The 23605-nt window shown below is 37.3% G+C and overlaps 1 protein-coding gene across 5 annotated transcripts in view; it reads right to left on the bottom strand.

Annotated features, from left to right (window-relative positions):
* SPOCK3 (SPARC (osteonectin), cwcv and kazal like domains proteoglycan 3) overlaps positions 1-23605 on the bottom strand; it is a 349520-nt gene that overhangs the window by 76188 nt on the left and 249727 nt on the right. For 3 of the 5 annotated variants that reach the window (XM_064148791.1, XM_064148793.1, XM_064148794.1), the window contains 2 exons: positions 22992-23037; positions 4713-4827 (listed from right to left, as the gene is read on the bottom strand). In XM_064148791.1, coding sequence (XP_064004861.1) covers positions 4713-4827; positions 22992-23037 — 161 coding nt within the window. Of the gene's footprint in view, positions 1-4712; positions 4828-13369; positions 13389-22991; positions 23038-23605 lie in introns of those variants that run through there. The other 2 variants (XM_064148795.1, XM_064148796.1) reach the window with 2 other exon arrangements.

The following is a 23605-nucleotide window of genomic DNA, read 5'->3' on the forward strand; positions in this document are numbered from 1 at the left end:
TTCTTTCACTGCTAAGTATTTTTTTTTTCACAAACATGCAGTACAAAAAAAAAGAACTGTAGTCTAAATAATCCATCTGAAATGCCAGGCACTATCTCATATTCAGTGTTACAAGAAAATTGTGTGCAGGGTGGCAACTCGGTGCCATTTTTCAGAGTCTTGCTCTTCGTTGGCAGCTAAACTACTTGCTTGGAAACTCATCTGTAAGCTGTTGAGTTTAGTACATTAATGATTCACAGAATCTTTTTCTTAGAGAAAACTAACCTGATGTGCCACTTCATATTAAAATTGTGTGTTTCAAATCTAAGATGAAGTTAACAGATTACTTATCAGGACCTACGAATCTGCAACAGCTCATTCCTTAACTTTTCATCTTTTCCAAGTCTGGTTAGTTACGCACATTGCATGGCCATATTAATTTCCTTCATGTTGTGGTGTCACCATAAATTCTTTCTTTGTTCAAAGTGGTAACTACAGGATTTAAGCATTTATCTTTACCACTTGCTGCAGTGCAGATACAATGAGGACAGATTCCACTGTAGGGTAATGGAATATCTACTTCCATCTACAACTCTCCTCCCTTGACTTAACCTTTTTTATTTTCTTTCCAGTTCTCTCTTGGCTGACATTCATGTAACTTCTTCCCTTTTCCTCAGGCTCACAGAGGTGAATGCATCGCTCCCAGAGATTCTCAGTAACATGTAATTAAGTCTCCTGGAAGTCAAGTGATTGAAAACTAAAACAAGTGCATACTCTTATTTTAGTATCCTGCTTCTCACCTTAACATTCACATCACTGTATCACAGCATTGACAATACTGTATTCCAGTATTCTACAAGTTATATTTGTAACTCAGTGAGGTATATTTCAAAGATTCTCATTACTGCATGTAGAGACAGTTTACAGGTTTTTTTTCCTCCATAAAGCGCATCACTTAGCCAATAATAATAGGGAAAGCACAAATGGGATGGTAAAACACCACTGAGGCAAAAGCAAAAGTTAATGTGAATTTTCAAAGTTTCAAAGAATCAATGCAAATTTCTGGTTTACAGCAGACTCTGAATTACTTGTTTATCATGTGTTCTACTGCTGGCAGCTACTCCCTTTCCACAGCAATCCAGATGGAACTACTTGGATAAATAATAAATATCCTGTGTGCTTTCCCCTATGGAAGTATTTCTTTCTTTCACAGGACACAGTTAGGACCACAGAACACACCTACCACCACAACTGAAACCAGCAGATGCAAAACCTGCTATGAAAAAAAATCTGGCATTTCTAACCATGACCCCATACTTTCTAAAGCTATAGTACTCTAAACTACTCTCATGATAAAATGGTCTACAGCACTTATTTCACCTTTCTGTCAAATACCGTTCAGTCTTTTCAGGGCACTATGTGAGGAAGCTCTTGCATTAGGATGCTGCGGCACTGCGGAAGCATGCTAGAAGAGGATTGCCATCTTGGCAATCTCCCAGAAATAAGCCTTGTGTGCAGTACCTCAAGACTGAGGGGAAAGCATCACCTCTGATGCCACGGGAACTGATGAAAGACTAAAGCTATATATTTGCCTAACCTACAGCACCATGTAACAGGCAGTGACATACAGTGGGTTTGAAATCACACAAAGACAAGCAACAGTGCAGCCAGAGCACAGTGCTGAGATCCTAAAGCTAATCTAAATTTTAATACTTCTGTAAGCACAGGCAGAATCATTACATTGGTAGAGTGAACTATCATGGTATTTAATCCTGTTAGCATCATGCCTTATCACACCACAAACAGCCTTGAGATGGCCAGGATATCCAGTGATCACATGCTTCATTGTGTGGTACTGAGTAATCTGTACAGGGCTCGGTAATTTGTAGAGGGTTACAATAATTTGGAAATTTTTATGTGCAGGTAAGAACACTTAGGACAGCATGGGCTGAATAACAGGATGTCTGTGCTTAAGCCTTTTCCCTGTCAGTCAGATTCTAACAAAATAAGAAATTACAAATGAGATCTCCTTTGAAACAATTATCAGCCTTCACTGATTAACAACCTCTGTCTATGCTATTACCTCAAAGAGTGACCAAATTTATGTAGAGAAATTTATGAACAATGTAATAGGGCTACTTGGAAGTGTTGCTTCTAATAACAGAGAATTTAAATAAATCCAGTAACTTCAACTTGAGGACACTACAGAACAAGCTATTCAGCTGTAACTGTATTTCATGCTTCTTTTCCTGGGGTACTCTCTAAGTTCCCATAAATAATTTATTTCAGAGGCAAGTAGAGTCTCCTCCTTCCCTGACTGTCTCTTGAGGATAGTCTTTGCCACTCTATCAGTTCACATGCTTAAAAATGTTCTTCCTGTGCAAGTTTCATGTGAATCATCTCTGGAACATCTAAAGATCTATAAAACAAATATGACCAATTGGAAATCTATTGTCAAGTTCTTTATAAAGAGTTCCCAGTTCTTAACTATTTTTTTCAGAAGACATCTCCAATTGCCTTTCTTAAAAATAAAAATCCAAACCAACTAAGCAACAAAACAGAAAAACAAACAAGCAAAAAACCCCAATCAAATAAACAAAAAGAAACCAAGCAAACAAAACTCCCAAACAAAACCAAACAAAACACCAAATCGTCACTAACCAAACAACAAAATAAAAACAAGCAATAAGGCAACAACAAAAAAAAAGATAATTCAAATTATCCATTCTTTCAAGAACACAACACAGAGACAAAGTGGAAAAGGAAAATTACTGGAAGGAAATTTTGTACAGTTTTATTCCCAACAGGCTGAATACAGCTAATTGACATATTAGAAATGGATACAGGTAGATAACATACAAGATGACAGTGCCGACAACACAACCTTTCTCCTCTAATTTTTAACAAGAGTCTAAAAGGAGCAGAGTCTTTTGGGAAACTGGAAAAACACACAGCTCAGTGGAAAAAAAAAATAAATTCACAAATTGTAGATATCAGTAATAGAATAAAAAATTGGGCTAAAGAAGTTGAGCGGTAAAAAGACCAGCAGATATGACTGTGGATAGGCTATTCATACATTTATCTCACCACTCCACAAGAAAGATCATAGACTGTATGAAGGTAACCTCTTTTAGAATGAAAGCACAAGGAAATTGATTTCTCCTTGAATCTAGTAATCTGAGGGAAGCTTGGGAAATCCCTATCCTGGCTCAAGATAGACAAGTAGATAATTGCTTCATCTAGTTTTCAAGGCTTGCAGTACTTGTAATAATCACCAAGCTGCTGCCCTTTCCATTATGAGATGGATTGTACTGCATTCACATATGCCTTCTCTCTTAAAATATTACCCTTCCCAAAGAGTGCCAGAGACTGCAGGAGGAATAATACAGATATGAAGGCAGGTGTCAGTATGTTTGTGAATTCAACAACAATATAGAGCTTCATCTAGCCTAGAAAGTTTTCAGACCTTACCTGCAGTGTATATGCTTAACTTGGAGAAGCCATTTCTTCCACTGTTTTCAACATGTGGAGTACCTCTTACAACTACCAAATCATTGTGTTGTTTTCTCACAGCTGACTGACATGTCCCCCCGACTCTTCCTATACAGTTGAAATCAGACTACCTAGCTTTGTCTGATAATAATTCTTGCACTTAATGTAATACCTTATCAAACCAAAATGTATAGCTTTACACTGAGATTGTTCAATGTAAACAGTTTAGCTCTACAAATAATGTAGAGGGGTTTTGTTAATTAACTACAGCTGCAGATCAAGAATATACTAGTACAAACTTTTTTTAACTATGCACTATCTTACTTCTTTATAAAGCTACAGATGGGTGTATTTAACATGACTAGACACTTATTTAAGAGGAGTATTTCAAGCTTTTTAGATCAGACAATAAAGTTTTCTTCATCTTTTTTTCAGGCCTTACTACACAAAGCACATTAAGACACATTTCATTCAAGTTACTGAAGTTTAGACTCTCTACTATGCTTTGTGTCCAACAATGAAATGGAAAAATCCCTGAATAATCCCAAACCAAAAAAACAACTTGGCTTCACACCCTTAGCAAACAGCAATTTCAAGACTCAAGTAAATGTTTGGTTCAGGCCCTCAGGTGAAAGTCACAGAAGTACATTAATATTTTGCCACTCTAAGACCTACACAAATAAAACGTCTGGAGCTGTTCTCCCCAAAAAGTATGACTGTAAATCATCTAAATCTGTACTCCAGTATAACTTCATCATATATTTGTTCCTTATATTTAACAAGTCCAGAGTGCAAATAGAATTGGAATGCATAGAAGGAGGCAAAAAACAAAGGAAAAAAATAACCCCAAACATCTTACATTGTCACATTTTAAGAGGTTCAGTTTTGGATTCTCTACCTTCATATAAGAAGTAATGAAGTCAAAGTACTGTAAAGCAGCAGGACACTCACAATTGTTATACTCATTTGGCATCAGCCCAGTAGCTATTTCCTTACATGTATTTTTATCAGCAACTTGAGATATTTAAAATATGTACACCCTCTAGTTTACCAGCCTATCAAAAAAGGCAAGTGTTAAATACTCTAAATCAAATTATGCACATACAATTACTTCCAGGCTCCATTCCTACTTTGTTCATATTTTGCTAAATAATTCAACTAATTATAGTGTAATTATGGTTTACAGTAAGTCATGAACACCATGAAAAAAAAGTCTGTAGGATTACTTTTAAAGTATTTACCTGTGTGTAAGCCTTCGGTGACTAATGCAAACAGCAGTTTGTTGATCCTGTGCAACACAGACCTTATGGCGACTACATTTCATCTTTAAACATGGATCTTTAGCCGGATCTAAAGCTAAAAATAATTTTAGAAAATTGTTAACAATTATCTAGAAACATGCCATTAAGTAAGAAACACACCACACAAAATCCACCAAGTACGTGGAGGGGGGCTGGCCTGCTGCCTTTATAGTGTGCCAGACTGAAAGACACCGATTGCACCAGGAGAAAATGAAGCACACTCAGTGGCAATGGTAATGTGACACGGTGAGAAACTTCTTACCAAGGAAAACGGAACATGGAAAGTCTGTATATACTCCTATAACATCACTGGGTTTTATTCATATAAACACTAAGTACCTTATCCAGCACTCTCCTGGTTAATGCTTATAACAAAGGCAATAAAACAGTGCTGGTTTTTACTGTAGCTGAAAAGAGATTTCTGGTATTGGAATCTGCTTACAAGTTTTGGAAATCTGCATAGCCATTTTCTCATTTAAAATAACAAAGTCCCAGAGAACCCAGTTTTGAGGTGAATTATGTGCCTACAGTTCTCTGTTTCAGTTATATAATTTCTAAACAGAATTAGGCTTGTGAATTTTGTAGCTCAGAAGTCACCATAGTTCTGAAATCACAATACAGCCATAAAGGAAAAAATAATGAAATAAGTCAGAAAAGCAAGTGGTATCTGACAAGGAGTTTGGAATTCAGATGTTGGCTGCTACATCTCCCACAAATTACAAGATCTTTTAAAATTGTAAGCCAGGATGCTAATAAAAAATACTTCCACTCAATCTATTTCTTTTCATTTCTACAATGACCAAGAGAAGATGAAAAGCATCTGCTTAATTCTGCTACTGCTAAGCTAAGCAAGTATTCACCATCATATTCTTTGAACAACTGCCACTTACTTTAATCCCCAAACACTGTTATTTCCACTTTCAAAGTAGCTTTCTGTTCCTGACTAGTAAGTTACAACTGCATTTTTCTGATTCAACATAAAGTGCTAAGTAAGCAATAACATTGAATTTCCCCTTCCTGGAGGTATTCAAGGCCAGGCCAAATGACACTTTGAGCAACCTGGTCCAGTGAAAGGTTTCTCTGCTGTGCTGGTTTGAGGCTAATTGGAATATTTTACTGAGAGAAATTAAATCCTTAGCTGTGAGAAGAAAGGAAAAAACAAACAACATTAACCTACATCACTCATTCTTCTGCTGAGAAATGCAACTAGTCAAAACATAGGTAAAACACTCACTTCTCACCTCAAAGTAGAAAGGTGATGGAACTATTAATGCAATAATAACTCAATGCAGATGGAAAAGAAATATTTTGATCACAGTATAAGACATATCCATTCCCTTTCCAAATATTTCCATAGCAAACCAGTCATAAAACCAGTAAACCAGAGTAAGTCTGACTACAACAGCTTTAAAGAAGTGGGATACAAATGCATTCAAAAGTGGCCAAATCAAGATAACAGAGCTGAAGCCACAATTAATGAAAGTATATTCAGTATTCTCGTCCAATATACTTTAGATTTTAGAATCCATGACAAATACTTCCTCCACTTTATGTCAGAGAGAATGTGATGTCAGCCCCTAGTAAGAATGAATAGATAATCAATTAATATATTAGTCTAAATATCTCTTCCCAGAATCTTCCTTGATGGAGACACTAAGGTAGTAATACTGGAATATGACATTGGCATATCTTTGATAACCTCTTTTTTTCAAAACTCAACTGGTTCATGGAATAAAAGTACGTGAGAAAGAGAAACCAGGAATCACATTAAGGATGCTGAGTTCAGTATTAAATAGAAACAGTGTTTTTTAGAAGGGTTCTGTGATTCTGTGCATGGAGATGACCATATAACTTTCCATTGACATTATTTCTTTTCTCAAGTTCTTGGAACACTGAAAGTATTTTTGACAATTTCATCGTAAGTGGCAAAAAGATGAGTTAGGGCTTGTTAAATGTCACACACAGAATACAACGTCACAACCAAGAGATGCTACTATATTTTGCTTTTGTTACATGACAAAGATGGGTATCAAGCTAAGGATGACATACTGCCAAAATCAGAATGACTTGACCCCTAGAAAAGAATACTGGGGCCAGAGTTAAAGATTCCACTAACAAAAAAAACCAAACCAAACAAAAACAGACAAACAAAAAACCAAAAACCAAACACAAACACCAAAAAAAACCCCACAAACAAATCAAATAACCCTCCCCCTCTCCCCCCCTAAAAATGCAACAAAAAAAAAGCCCCAAACACACTAACAAAAAACCCACAAACCAAACAAAAATACCCCCCAAGGCACTGCACACCACACCTGCCTCCAAAACCCCACATATGCAAGTAAATGTAAACATGTAAGGTTCATACATAGAGAAGTAAATAAGTGGAATTCCAAAAGACCTAACTAGAGAGTGTAGCCTTATTCATATATCCTTTTTCTTCACTGTTGTGAAGAAAGAGACTATATGAACTGCATTGAGTAGTGGTGCACCATTAAGTTCCTTATGTATTTAAACATGCTTTTTCTACCAAAGATAAAACAGACTGTTTAACGTTCTGAGTCAAAAATACATTTCTATGCAGCATCCATACACAACTCACATCTTTTCAATGACAGAAAATGACGCACATTCATTGGGGAGTACCTAATGCTAGAAAATAGTTGTGCAAGACAACAGGGTATCTGCAAAGCAATCCCCTCCTGGCTCCAAGTTGGTATCAGACTCAGTTGTGCTCTGTCCATTTTTCTCCTCTAAGAAGTTTTGCAAGTGGTTAGATTTTCTTCAACAACAGGAAAGGTTTATTCATAACTTTGACTAAACAATAACACAATTCTGTGTACACACACATTGTTTCAATAAGAGAAGCTTAAGCTGATTGTCTCTTTCTTTTAGGGTGTTCTACAAACAAAACTGAAGTACTGAACTTGTGTATGTATGCATACACCTCTATATTTAAGACATAAAACTCTGTCTTAGAAGCTCCATCCAGCTGAAATTAAGAATTCTAAGGAATCTTTGATCTCTACCAATTGGACATTGAACAATGTATCAATTGACTTCAACTTATCAGAGGTAAGACAGAGCAAGACTAGGCTTTCCTGCCAAAGGTTTACAAGTACCACTTGGACTGAAATCTAGGACACACGAACAGTTCTAGACTCTATCCACATCTTACCATACCACTGTAACCATCCCATACTTACTGACTCAGTAGTTATCACACCTTGCATGAAACTCTTGATCACCTCAGGTGTGGCATACATTCATTATACAAGAATTACTATGGGACTGAGTTAATACACGGGCTCCTATGTAAGTAGAGGGAGTAAGTCAGCAGAGCTGTGGGTGCCAAAATCACAAGATCATCTTAAGTTTCAAAGGGACAGTCAAAATGCAGGGTCTTGCCGTTGGCGTGAACTCCACATTATCCTTTGGTGACCTGCCATACTTGTACTCTGCCAGCTATAAGCATCCTACAGAAGCTGTATTTTTCTTTTCCCCTATCTCACATGTGATACATGCCCCCACTTCTTCCAACACTTTTGTGAAAACTTCTTAGTTACTGAACCAGTTTTAGTGATGCAAAGTCAAAGAAGAATGTATGCCTTAGGACACTTTTTTTAAGCAGCAGCAAGGGAGAGACCAAATCACTGACATAAAAGCATGTATTTTTGGAACGTGAAAAAGTCAACTACCTAAAGGGTCCATGTCTGCTTGGATTAACAACGTAGCTTAGAAAATGAGAGGATAAAATACAGAAAGAAATGTTGCTAGACATTGAAATGTAGTGCAAGTTTTCCACATTTTTCTTGCAATATCACATGCTGCAAATAAACTTATATAATTAAGTACACTGGATCTAAATCTTATGAAATCTAGTTTGCACAATCTCACATTTTAAAATTTTAACTTTTTTTTAGAAAATGGCAAAGACTATATTAGTGATTTTCTCAGCTCTGAAAGGACTAAAAAGAAATTAGATATTTATGAAAGCATGGAAATGGCTTGCTTTTTAAAAAAAACCTGCTTTACTTCATGCTCGGAACAAACAAATGAACAATTTTCACAAGACATAAAGTCTGAATCACAAGAAAAAACATTTTCAAAACCATAGCCTGCATTTTTTTCATGCTGGGAAAGAACTCAATTCACCTTACCATTGTGACATATCTGACTATATTCAGACTCTACATGAAGTCATCCTAAATACCATAAACCACCAAGAAAATACCATTGACTTCATCTAAGATGGGTTAACTCAGGAAGTCTTTAATTCTTCACAGTTTCTTCCTATCATTTCTTTCTAATATAAGAAAGAATCTGGGGCAAAGCACACACAAGAGTATAAAGACTTGGACAGACAATCTTTTCCATTTCTGCAGCTATGAAATAGTACAATGTTTACACTGAAAATATTACAGGTGTCAAAATCTACTGTGGAGCCACTTATGTACCCTTCAGAGCTATTTCTTCAGCATGAAACAGACATTATCCTGAGTTTTTACTGCTTCTCATCACCTAAAATACCTTCCTAATCATGAAGACTAACAATGAAAATGTGGCACGCACAGTAGAATCACAGAATCAACGAGGTTGGAAGAGACCTCCAGGATCATCCAGTCCAACCTATCACCCAGCCCTATTCAGTCAAGTGGATCATGGCACTAAGTGCCTCATCCAGTCTTTTCTTGAGCACCTCCAGTGATGGTGACTCTACCGACTCCCTGGGCAGCCCATTCCAATGGCAAATCACTCTCAATTATACGATCATTAAAAATAGGTGATAGTTTCTACTATATCACCTTTGGAAGAGAGGGGAGGTGTCCCAGGAGAAGTTCAAGGAAGTTGCTAGGTCTTGTAGAGGAAAAATTAGAGAGGCAAAAGCCCACTTGGAGCTTAGGCTGGCCACAGCTGTCAAGGAAAATAAAAATATATGAATGGCAAGAGAAGGGCCAAGGACAACCTCCAGTCCTTGTTAGATAGAGAGGGGAACATAGTGACAAAGGATGAGGAAAAGGCAGAGGTGCTTAACACCTTCTTTGCCTCAATCTTCAATAATGGGAGAGATTGTCTCCAGGACAGCTGGACTCCTGAAGTGGTGGATGGAGTCAGGGACCAGTACAGTCCCCCTCTAATCCATGAGGAAGCAGTAAGGGACCTGCTGCGTCATTTGGATCCTCACAAATCCATGGGACCGGATGGAATCCACCCTAGGGTGCTGAGAGAGCTGGCAGCTGAGCTGGCCAAGCCACTCTCCATCATTTATCAGCAGTTCTGGCTCACTGGAGAGGTCCCTGAAGACTGGAAGCTGGCCAATGTGATACCCATTCACAAGAAGGGTCGTAAGGAGGAGCCAGAAAACTACAGACCTGTGAGCCTGACCTCAGTGTCAGGCAAGGTGATGGAACAGGTCATCTTGGGTGCCATCACAAAGAACCTACAAGATGGCCAAGGGATCAGGCCCAGCCAGCATGGGTTTAAGAAGGGCAGGTCCTGCCTCACCAACCTGATCTCTTTTTATGATCAGGTTACCCGCCTGGTGAATGTGGGGAAGGCTGTGGATGTAGTCTACTTGGACTTCAGCAAAGCCTTTGACACTGTCTGCCACAAGAAGCTCCTAGTCAAGCTGGCAGCTCATGGTTTGGACAGATTCACTCTGTGCTGGATCAAGAACTGGCTGGATGGCAGAGCTCAGAGAGTGGTGGTGAATGGTGCCACATCCAGTTGGCAGCCAGTCACTAGTGGTGTTCCCCAAAGATCAGTGCTGGGCCCAGTCCTGTTCAGTATCTTTATTGATGACCTGGACGAGGGGATTGAGTCCAGCATCAGTAAGTTTGCAGATGACACCAAGCTAGAGGCAGGTGTTGATCTGTTGGAAGGTAGGAGAGCCCTGCAGAGGGACCTGGACAGGCTGGATGGGTGGGCAGAGGCCAACAGGATGAGATTTAACAAGGCCAAGTGCAGGGTTCTGCACTTTGGCCACAACAACCCCAAGCAGCGCTATAGGCTGGGGACTGAGTGGCTGGAGAGCAGCCAGGAGGAAAGGGACCTGGGGGTACTGATAGACAGTAAGCTGAAGATGAGCCAGCAGTGTGCCCAGGTGGCCAAGAGAGCCAATGGCATCCTGGCCTGCATCAGGAAGACTGTGGCCAGTAGGTCAAGGGAGGTTATTCTTCCCCTGTACTCAGCACTGGTCAGACCACACCTTGAGTGCTGTGTCCAGTTCTGGGCCCCTCAATTCAAGAAAGATATTGAGGTGCTGGAACATGTCCAGAGAAGGGCAACAAAGCTGGTGAGGGGCCTGGAGCACAAATCCTATGAGGAGAGGTTGAGGGAGCTGGGCCTGTTTAGCCTGGAGAAGAGGAGGCTCAGGGGTGATCTTATTACTGTCTACAACTACCTGAAGGGGCATTGTAGCCAGGTGGGGGGTGGCCTCTTCTCCCAGGCAACCAGCTATAGAACAAGGGGACACAGTCTCAAGTTGTGCCAGGGGAGGTATAAGCTGGATGTTAGGAAGAAGTTCTTCCCAGAGAGAGTGATCTGCCATTGGAATGGGCTGCCCAGGGAGGTGGTGGAGGCACCGTCCCTGGGGGTCTTCAAGAAAAGACTGGATGAGGCACTTAGTGCCATGGTCTAGTTGATTGGATAGGGCTGGGTGATAGGTTGGACTGGATGATCTTGGAGGTCTCTTCGAACCTGCTTGATTCTATGATTCTATGGTGAGGAAACCCTTGGAATAATTATGTTTAGTTAATTTTTGCCAGAAATTATCTCTCTGTTAGTGGCTATATCAGCTAACTTCCAGAAAGTCTGATGCAATCAGCTTCTAAAGATTTTAAAGATTGATTAACTTGGTATTATTTAGCTTTATTTCAAAGAATCACCAAATGATTGGGGGTTGGAAGGAACTTTCGAAGACAATCTTGTCCAACGTCTGCTAGAGCAGAATCCCGTAGAGTAAATCACACAGGAACACATGCAGGCCAGTTCAGAGGAAACTTCACAACCACTCTGGGCATACTGTTTCAGTGCTCTGCCACCCTCAAACTGAAGACTTTTTTCCTTATGGTCACATGAAATCTTCCATGTTCCAGTTTGTATTTATTGCCACTTGTCCTATCAGTAGATGCTACTGTCAAGAGTCCATTCTTCTGACACTCACCCTCATAATATTCAGAAAAATGTGTTTCCTCTGGGTTGTTTCTCTACAAGTGTACTTTACATTTGTCCATATATATGTCTCAATACCACATGTCATATTAAATTTCAACAAGTACAAAAAATAACATTGCCATGAAAAGTACTACAAAAAGATAAAATACTTTGTGACATCTACAATTCCTACAAAAATTTATATTGCAAATGAAAAATAATTTTCTCTCTGTTGAAAAATTATGAGGCAGAATTTGGATCACCTGGTTACTTTCACAGATGGATACATGTTTGTTATTCTCACATGCTAAGAAAGCAACTAATATTTAACAATTTATTAAATTATGAGTAATGGATCTATTTATAATTCAAATTTGCAAAAGCATTTCAGCAAAGTTTCCATCACCTCTCCTGCAAGTTAATGTACAGCTAGCACTCCCAGAATTACCCCAAACATCAGTTTTATTTGGAATATACTAAGAAATCAAAATTAGCAGGACATCACACAGGAATCCTCTCCACAGGAGTTCTGTGGCAGAAATCACGGTAAATTATCTTTATTTCACAATCTGCTAAGTGCATGCTGACGGATTTCTAATCTTCCATTGCTAGTAAAATGAATGGGGAGAGGGGAAGGGTCAGGGACAAAGTTTACATATATGAATTTTCTTTCTCTCTTTAAACATCTGTGATTTATTTCTGATAAGCAAAGTAAGACCCAGGTAGATATTTTGCTTTACTACATTTACTAAAGGTACATCTGGAGTATGTCATGAATGGTTTCATTTCTCTGGGTTAAAAAGCAGGTATGACTTCTTTGTCTGCAAAGTTTTCACACGAGTGAAGAAAAATGTAAATTATTTCAATATTTTAATTAAAATATTAACAGTTAGGTCAAATGTCTAAGTCACAACCCAGTCGGACACCCAGAATGGAATCACACTGCCTGTTCTGAAAAAAACCCACACACAACTCCTGAAGACCATCCGTGTCTCTACTTCTTTTTCAAAAACAATTTTTTAAAACAGAAATTTTCACTGAGAAATATGTTTGGTCTAGAGAGATGAGCAGGTGAGCAGAATCCCATCACCACAATTTCCAGAAGCAGCAGGGAGGAGAGAAGGCAGAGCATATAAATATGCATGTGACTGCTAACATGGAATTTGGCTAAATACAGTTAACAGTGATAGTCATTATTTTTGCCTAAGTTGTGCAGTGATCAGCATCCAAAATTTGCATCCATGAATACAGGCTCTCCTTAGATACAGACAATTTGAATCCACTGCTGTGGATTCACTGCAAAATATACCTGCCTTGCTATGCTGCATACCTACTGAGAATAAACATCTTTTAACATCAAAAAGAAAATGAATCATTGTGCAGCTTGCAATCTGAGATTCGTGAACTAAAAAAAATGAGGTAATAAACAAGAAACAGCCTACCTCAGTAAACTGGTGAGGATGTTCTGAAAAAGATGAATCTCAAACTTTTGTTTCTTCTTCCAGGAACTGTATCTGCCATTTAAGAATCCCTACATAACATGAAAAGCAGAATGGGTAGCTACAATTGGCACCTTCACAAGAGCAATCTTCTTGCATATTTGTTCTATCTGGCCACATAAACCTCCAGCTTCAGTGAGAAAGATAGAGTTTGTCTGTAGGTGGCCAAGCAATCATTTAGGAGTTTAGATTCAAATCTCTGAACGTTACAGGCTCTCTAGAAGTCTTGTTTCTAAGTTGTCATCAAATGCTTCAACAATTAAGGTGCCTACATGCATGGAGACACCTTCCAAAACATATCTACTTTCCTAAGTGCTCAGAAGTTCCACACCAATGAATCAGGGACAAATGTGTAAAGCCTCTTATCAAGCTTCTGTCAGATGTGTCACTGTTCCTAGCATTTTATATTACTAAGCTCTGGTATATTAACACTGAGTGTCAAGTTGCCCTGCAATGGCTGCTGTTTTGCTAGAGACATCCAAAGAAACATCTAATATTAAGTTAGAACCATCTAATATATAAAGTAGTGCATGTTTCTCTTTCACTTGCTGTTGCAACTCAAGTCTTTTAAAAAACTTAAATAAAAAGGCATTTATATTGATTCATAATGTGGTACCTGCTATTTAATTAGGTTTAATTATTGCTCAAAAAAAAGTACAAGCTGGCAGTCTCTATTCCTCCTCTGGAAGAAACCCGGTGAAGCTTGATTTTGGTCATATTTTCAAAGTACTTCACTCATTCTTTCTCCACTCCTCTTAATAATCTTCATTGTGCCATACGTTTTTAGTCACTTGCGTAGAAGCATTAAGTCTTATTTGTATGCCTTAATCCATCTGTCTATTCTAACTCACAGAAGAGCAATAAGCATTTGTGTCCTGAATGAAACTGCATAGGACATGTTTTGCCAATAGCTCCTTTCCTGCTGTATTCTCCAGCAGAGAAATTTTACTCTTAGGCATCTCAACACTGTGATAGGAGGGGTAGCAAGTTTTTTTCAAGTGGGTAGATTCTAGAAGGAACCGGTAGGACAGGTAACTTATACAATAACAATATATCACTAGATTTGTGTTTACATGAAATACTTCTGCTCTCAGAGTAAGAGATCCTGTAGTTTGGAAATACAGGCAGAATTACAAGTGTTCTGCAGTTATTGGCTTGTAGTAAAGCAATCTACAATTTTAGCCACTTTTGACTCATAGCTATCAACACCTGGTACAGCACAGAAATGGAAGAAATTGTGTGTTCTAAGTAGGCTGGCAGTATGGTGTGGAGAGTAGCTGGGAAGGAAGGCTGGAGATGGGAAGTCAAGCGAGTTGACTTCAGAGTAGCAGGGCATGCAGCAGCTCAGACAAGATGTTCCACAGCCAAACCTGGCCTTCCTATCTGAAAGGCACCTTGAATTCATATATCAATATGACAGCTTAGATATTTTATTTTGGATTAGCAGACAAATGCAGAAATGTGTCTAATGAATACAATTGAGCATTTTATTAACAACTTGAGTTTACTGCTACTCCGAGTACACTTTTTAATAGTATCAATAGTAAACTTTCATGTGAACAATACATCTTTTGCAATTTTGGCTAACTCCCGTTTGGAATTGTTAAGGTTGCACCCACCCATCTCACAGAACATATTTCAATGCATGTGACAATCTCTTTGTTTTCATCTATGAACATACTTTATGAATGACATGATAGTTTAAAACCTCTGACTTGGAGTAGACTTAGGAGCAAGTCTCTTCTAGAATGAGACCTAGCAAAATAAAAAGCAAAGCCTGAATATATTTAATTGCATATTATGTAGTATATAAAAGCAAAGTAAATGGTCTGAAAGGATATGCTTCCTTTCTTTTCTACTCTTAAAGCACTTAAAAGTACTCTCTCTGGATAAAATAGTAAAATCATAAAAATGTAATGATCTGTCCTTTAGTCCATCTCATTGATTCTGAAATCTATAATATTCAAGGTGCAAATAATAAAATGATGGGGCCTTTATTACTGGCCATACAGATTCTGACATGAGAGGTCAATTTCACAGATGATAAATAATATCACAATCTTCCTAAGTTCAGGCACAACCCTGAAATCCTACTGTTCTCTCACAGTCCTGTCAAAATGCAAGAACAATGCAGGAGTTACAAACAGGAATGCTAATGCCACACTGCAACTCATTTGTCTTTACACACCGTAAATTAAAAATTAGTGAAGAGATAGAAAGAATTACAGAAATGGACAAAAAATATCTTAGTTCAGAAAACAAATAAGAAAAAAGATTTTTAAATACAAAGCTAAATAAAAATAGGTCCCAGAGGCAACTTTAAACATTTAAAATGTGCTTTTAAAACTATCACTGTTTTACTCAAGTTCAAGGAGAACTAGGGACAGCCTCTTTCCTTCTTTATATTATTTGCTTGTTTGGCTTTTTCACAGGATTTATTAAACTTTTTTCCCCCTCCCTAATAAAGAGTAATAGATGATGCCTCTACTAGCTGTTTTACAAGCTTTCTTCTTAAATTCCTGTGGCAAACATCAAGTTCATCAGCTCACTAAATGAGCTTGTAAAGAAGCAGCAGCAGCCCTAGTACTCATCAAAACATTTTCAGGCACATACAGTCCTCAGGGACTGATGGCACCCATGGTCTAGATAGTTTCCCATCACAGTAGATACAAATACTTTACAAATTAAGAGGTCCGCAGGACTAAATTTTAGCAAGTTTGTGAAATACAACAGTCTCACGTGTCTTTGCTCAGCATGCTCTCAGCTTAAGAAGGTCTGGCTCTCTACTTCCAGCCAGTCACTGTGGCCCTGTGCCACATTTCCACTTTCCTGATAACTATATGTGGGTTTGAATGGCTACCTGAATCCATGATCCGGCCAGTTTAAAAACAAACCAAAGAGAAGTTTTAAATTTATCTTATGACAATTCCAGACTTGGTGACTTTAATGAGCTCACATCTGGGCATGAGACAAGGCTACCACAACAGCAGGAAAAAAGGAGTTTAACTGCTACCAAATGCAAACAAAACAACAGTATGGTTTTAGCCTCACTAAAAATTCTTTGTATAACTCTCTTTAAAAAAGAGTCCATTCAATGATTCTATAGAAATAGTGAAAAAAAAATCAGTTTCTATACAAGTAGTTGTTTACTACTCAGTGTCCCTGAACTAGAAGCCTAGATAGTGAACTGTGTAGGACACAGCACTTGGGTGATGTTACCATAGCAGAGAAATTTATAAAAGAGAAATAAGAAAATAATCACTAAACCACAGCATCAGGTAATGTAGAAAAAACACCATGAAAGCATTCCTCAGACAGCAATGGAAGATCATTTCAGGGAAGAGTTGGTGGAAAATAATTAAAAAAGCTACAAGAATCTCTTTAACATAGCATTTAGTGTTTTTCTCAGCAAACAGGATCCCTAAACGTATTTGAAGATGGAAACTGTTCAATGGACTGACATGTTGGCTCATATAGAGTCTTTGTAGGACACTGAATTTAAAACAGAACTGAAAAGACACTAAAAATAATTCATGCTTATTTAAGACTAAACTATATTTAAAGTAACATCTTAATTTCAAAATACTGCAATTTATTAAGTGGTATATATATATACAGCAAGTTTAAAAGCATCAATAGTTTTGCTATAAAAGCTAGATCATACCAAATGTAGCAAAGTTAAATGTACATAGAATCCTGACTGTACATTCACAGTCTTCAATCAATGGATCTTCACTAAGCTCCCTTAAGGTTTCCCAAAGCTTGCAAATGAGTTAATGAAAGATTCTATTGAATTTGACTCCAAATTATTTCAGTTCACAGTACAGAAACGGATTCACAAATTATAGAGATGTGTTTTCATGTATTTGCATAATCTTAGTTACCCAAATTATTACTGAACTAGGTGGATGAAAAATAGTTAAAAGGCAAAGACTCAACTAAGAGTTGTCTGAAATTGTTTCAAAATATATTTCTGCTGTAAAATATAATCTACAATATTTCTGCAATTAAACAGGCATCCAGTACAACCTGATACCACAACAGCAAAAAATAATTCAATTGAATGGTCTGCAAGAAATGTTATAAATATATCTACAAACCAACTATACACCTTCAGGGTGTTCATCCTCCATGGAAATGTCATTTCATATTTTTCCATTACATGAAACTACTGCACTGTTCCTCTACGGTATTTCAATTGAGCAAAACAAAACATCATTTCCACTTTAAAATATTACACCAGTGTTTTTGCATATACAACTTTATTCAAGAGCTGCATCTTCCAAGCTCTCCTACCATGTGTAGTCTGAAATAAAAGATACCAAAAGAGTCCTGTATATTTGTACTTGATGTAAAAGTGGTATATGGGGGGAACGTGTTAGCAACTATTGTTGTTAGTGTTTTTTAGTTTGAGCAAACATTGATTATAAATACACTAAATCAATGAAATATTCAACTTGGAATAATCAAAAAAGCAGAACACCTTAAATGCTTGTTTCTAAAACTACTGAAAAGACAAAAAGTAATTAATAGGACAGTCAGATTTATTCCAGCAATAACACCTGTTCCACATGATTATTAAGAACTTACAGTGTGGTATTTATAGAAATATATAAACATTTATGTGTGCAGATATACATCATATACAGTGAAAAGATTGATTAAAATATGGATTTAAATGTATATTAGCAAAGAGTTCAGCGGAAACAAGCACTCTTTGGACAAATGTCAGATCTTGCTTTAAGGGATAGCATTGGTGGATTGCAATGCAAGCTATAACATTTTTCCATCTTTTAAAATAACTTGGATTTTGCAGCCCAGGAGTAAGCATCACTTATACATTTCATAGTAAGGGCTAACCTCCTAGAATGCTTGGAAATATATTTCCATATAATCACTCTCCAACCACTAGTACTAATGGAATTACATAGATATACCTAATTGAGCAATTTTTGTATACTTAAACATACAGAAATACATACATAAAAATGCCTTTCGGAACACAAGGAAGTACAGAAGAGAGTGAATGAACATACTATTAAGACACTTATCACCATATGCACAACTATTGATTCCTTGAACCACAGACTTTGAAAATATTAGCAGTAAGATTCAAATTAATTATGCATTTTGAAAAAAAAAATCCATAAACAGTAAACCTCTGAAAAACTTGGAAAAGGCTTCAATAGCCATACTAATCTTAGGAAAATAACAGCTGAGTGTAGACCTGAAAGATATGCTGTGCTGGTTTGAGGCTAATTGGAGTATTTTACTGAGAGAAATTAAATCCTTAGCTGTGAGAAGAAAAAATACAACAGTAACTTATGTCACTCATTCTTCTGCTGAGAAATGCAACTAGTCAAAATACAGATAAACCACTCACTTCTCACATACTTCTCAGCTCTTAATTCTGTTCCTTCTCTCTGGCGGTCTGGTCTGTGTGGTTGCATCTGCCTTGATTCTTTAATCAGACCTAACTCTTTTCCTCTAACTTCCTTGTCATCTTTTTGACATCTCACCTCATCTCTCTCCAGATTTATCATGTGAGATACATGGGGATTGATCTGGTTATTTCTGAAGGGAGGAAAAGATGAGGAGGGAGGGACAGGAAGAGGAGCTTTAGGTCAGGAGCCCTCCTGGCAATCTGATTTTCTGGGAGGGTTATTGTGTTTCTTTATTAACTTGTATATAACTGTAACTATTTGTGCATATATATGCTTGTAAATTGTACTAAGCTGTAAATATAGCTTCATTCCTTAACTTCCAGCTGGCTCAGCCTAGTCTGGGTGATTTCATTGTGTGGGGAGGGCAGCTAACTCCCAAACCATCACATATGCGTAGATGGCAAGCACCGTTTCCTCAAAAACAACTGCCTGCAAATTAATATAGATGTCAGCTAAAAATAATTTGGAAAAGGTCTCCATATTTGGCATCTATTGCTGGTTTCCAGGAGAATATGGATACACTAAACAATAAGTGTAAATAATGAGAACTCATTTGTCTAACTACTACTGTTATCAACAAGAAGTTACATGTTGCAAGGAGCAGTCTGAAGAGCATTATCTGGCTCATCACTGTATCAGGAATCAGGACCCCCTTGCCTCAAGGATTTGACTGAAAGTCAGGCTAACATCTTAGGAAGAGTGTTGCCGTGGCCTATCCCATAAGGATTTACTGATTAAGTTACTGGTCCTGTGCAATGGAATGTGGTACAGGCATAGGCCTCTATGGGAATAGAACCTGCCACCTATGATGGACATTTCCACTGTCTAAGCCCATTGACTCAGAACAAAGAATGCAACTGCTGTCATAAGAGTCTGATGTCCCTGGTGTTGCTAAGGAAACCATGAACTTGAGTGAACCTTGCTCATTATAATGTCGTTACAATATCAAAACACACCTCCTGGCCTCAGGCTACCCTCCTCCAAGGCAAGCTATGTCTTGGGCACACCTCAGTCACTCCTCCTTGGGCATGTGTGGAAACATGTACTTGTGGGGGTCATGAGGGGCAGAGAGGTGAAGTTCGGTGATCGACAGGTGTGAAGTTGAATATAAAATATGTCCCCCTAGCAACAAATTTAGTCTTTCAGTGACAGCTCTTCTTTTCAACAACAAGAAGAGGTTTTACAACAAGAAGAAAAAATACTACAGCAAGAAAAACAGAAAGACCAGGAGGACTGGACCTTGAGACTGGAGAGATGTCTTTGGACACCTTGCATTTTTGGTAGCTATAGACCCCTTTCCATTTTCCCTCTTCATTTTACTTTTCCTCTTTCTCCTCTCACTGTAATGGCAAACAATAAAATTATACTGTTGATTGAAGTAATCCCCCTTGGTGTGGTCACCTGTGTTTTGCACTTTGAGATCATACTAATGAACCACCAAGAGTCCACTGCTTGGACTGTGACACATGTACCAGATACCAACACTCCAGGCTAAAAGATGAAAAGGGGTAACAAAGATTTAAATGACAACTAAAATTTGAATACACAGACGCAAAGCTAAATATTCCACCACCATCTCTGTGACATGTAACCAGCTGGAGTTTATGCATTTTAGTCTTCATGTTTTGTTCACACATAGATTTTAAAGCTTCCAAATATCTATTTCTAATTTTGCCATGTAGAGTTGCTATAATTTAAATCAGCAAAGAAAAAAAAAAACTTCTAAGAAAAATACTAGGAATTTCTATAATCTATTCTTTTCATAGGAAACAGGAAAAAAAAATATCCTCTCTAGCAGACCAAGACTTCAGATCTTGGAACATCTAAGATTCCTTACTCACTCCATACTTTCATACATTGAGGTAAGTTTCTGAAAAGCTAAATATTGATAAAATGAAGAAAACAAGAATTGAAGTTGATAGACATTAATTAAGGACAATGTATATTTCTGTCCTGAAAGAAATTACCTGCCTATCTCTTCAGCAGTATTAATCAAAACTTTACCATAACAGACACAGGAAGTTGCTACTGTTCCTGTTTAAACATTGTCTTCACCGAACACTCCTACCACAAGTTCACCTCTATGTTTAAAAGACTTTTACTTCACCTAAGAGTTCCACATTTTTGTTTGGAATAACTTTTTTTTTTTCCTTAATTAAATGATCTTACTTGAGAGAATAGCTGCTGCACAAACTGGAAGGCAATAACAGGAGCAAGCCTGCATAGAGATCCTCTAACATAGATTGCTAGGTTTGCAACAAGCCCTGACAGATCACAGGACTCTACAGTCATTTTTATGACCCCATTTATTGTTTGAATAGCTCCACTTGGTAGAGGAAGAAAAAAAAAGATGAAAATCTCCCTACTTTATTTAGTTGTTTCTCAACTATAAATTACACAGGACAACATGGATAAAACCACTCAGCAAATGCATGTCACTCTTCAATGTTAGTTTTCAGTTAACAAGGCTACGAAAAAAAAAATTGAATTCCACAGGCATGTTTCCAAAATATTCACTGTCCAGGGCATTTTACAAACAAGGTAGGACAGATAAGAAAACATGTTATGGATAGGTAGGTGGTTGTTAAACTCAGAAAAGTATTCTACAAACACTATCAGCAGGATCCCCAAAGAACTCAGAGTAACAGAACAAGGCAGTGTGTCTAAGAGTGTCTATCTGGTGAAAAAAAAAAAAAAAGATTTAGACCATCTTCTGGAAAAAATAGTAGCCAACTGAAAAAACAAAACAAAACAAAACAAAAACATCAAAAGAACTCCAAACCAACAAAACATCCACAAAGTCCCCCACAGCCAAAGAATAATCCCCAAACATATGAAGTATGTGATAGCAAAATTAATTGCCAAAATTTATCCTATATTCGATATGATGCCTTCTGATGAGTTTGCCACCAAAAAGTCATTAAAGCATAAACTATTCCAGTTCTCATGCTAAAAACATTTTCAGATTCTGCCCCTCTATCAAAAACCAAAGAAGAAAAGGCATAAAGGTACTCTGCAGTGAAGTGATACACCTGCTGCTCAGATGACATACTTCACCAAAAAAAGAATGTTTTTCCTTCTGCAGAGTACTAGAGGTAAAGCACTTTTTCTTGGCATATAACAAAGAGAAACACATAGTCTGTGAAAATGGCAGGTTCTAAAATATTTAGAGCTGCCATGGATCAAAACTAAATATTTATACATTTCCACCAAATCAGTAGCAAACCGCCACAATTCACAGAGTAGTGGTAACACAAATGGGACTTTTTCCTTCCCTCTACTCTCAAACTGGCAAAACAAACCAGGTGCATGCACTTAAGAAATTAAGGCATTACTTTTCCCAGGCTTACTACAGAAATTTGATTGAAGTGATGAAGGCATAGTGAAAAGTCTATATCTAAGATATGTGGTTGTAACAAAATACATTTAATATACATTTCCTCTGGAAGTCAATATCCATTATGGAGATAGGTCTTTAAATAGAGCAAACATTATTTTTGTAACATATTTTCATATTAGTCTCTTGTGTACAAGCTCCTACACCCTATCTTCACTGTATTCATTCCACTGGTATCATCAGAAAAGACAAAGCCTCTTAAGCATTCCTTCAAGCAATTTTTACAATAAATACACATCGAGATTCTCAGTTTCACAAAGGCACTAACACACTTTGAAACACACGTTACACGGATTACACCATCACTAAATATCAGATTCCAATGACTGGGAAAGGAATATTTAACAGAAAAATTTGCCATGTTGGCTCAAATTATTTTAAGGCTGAAATTGTACTGTAGCATTCATAAGCTCCATCTGCATTTGCCTCAAGAAAGATCACTTGAATATGACAAGGACTTCCAAAATTGCGGGGCTTTTTAAAGATCTCCTTTTATCAGCCAGACATAAAGAGTCTTCCAACATTTTAATGATTAATTTGGGTTTTTTTTAACTGCAAAGGACATGTACCAGATTGCATCCATTTCTGGCCCTCTTTAAATCAATCATTTGAAAAGGGACAGAATTACAGAAATTCACACAATTCTGTAGATATTCTAGGATGAGAGCACAACTATAAATACTTAATTTTTATCCCATACAAATAACTAGCTGCAGTATCTTACCTTGATCAAATGGTTTACCCGGACTCCATGTACGGAAATAATCATCCTGGAGAGGGAGAAACAACCCAGATTTAGGAAAATATAAGAAATCAATGTGTATATATATATCATATAATGATGAAAGACAGAAGATATATACCAACCTCTACTTCCTAGAAAAGGCAAGCAGTAAAAAACAAATGAGAAGAAGATTACAGTCATCATAATGTGACAGTTTACTCATACGGAACAAAACAGTGTAATTCAGAGGATTCTCACTATGTAAAAATGCTATTCAGATAATATTGCTTACTGGCATTTAAAACAGAAAAAGTATTTCTCACAGTACTCAGCTGTTTCTTACACTGCTTTTAAAATGTTACGGTAGTTTTCCTGTACTTTAAATACCATGATATTGAAAACATTATTTGCATTTCCTATTAATGACTTCTCAAAACCAAAGCTCCGAAGTCACCATTACTAAAATACAACTACATTTTAAAGAATCATACATGACTGCAGAAAAATAAATATTCTATGTATTTTTCAACTGCATCATTACGATCTCTCATTAAGTATAATTAGCTACATTTCCTACAAATCACTTTCTTAACCGTAAAATATCCTCCTAATTA

The sequence above is a fragment of the Pogoniulus pusillus genome, chromosome 9 (genome assembly GCF_015220805.1).
Source record: "Pogoniulus pusillus isolate bPogPus1 chromosome 9, bPogPus1.pri, whole genome shotgun sequence".
NCBI classification, from domain to species: Eukaryota; Metazoa; Chordata; class Aves; order Piciformes; family Lybiidae; genus Pogoniulus; species Pogoniulus pusillus.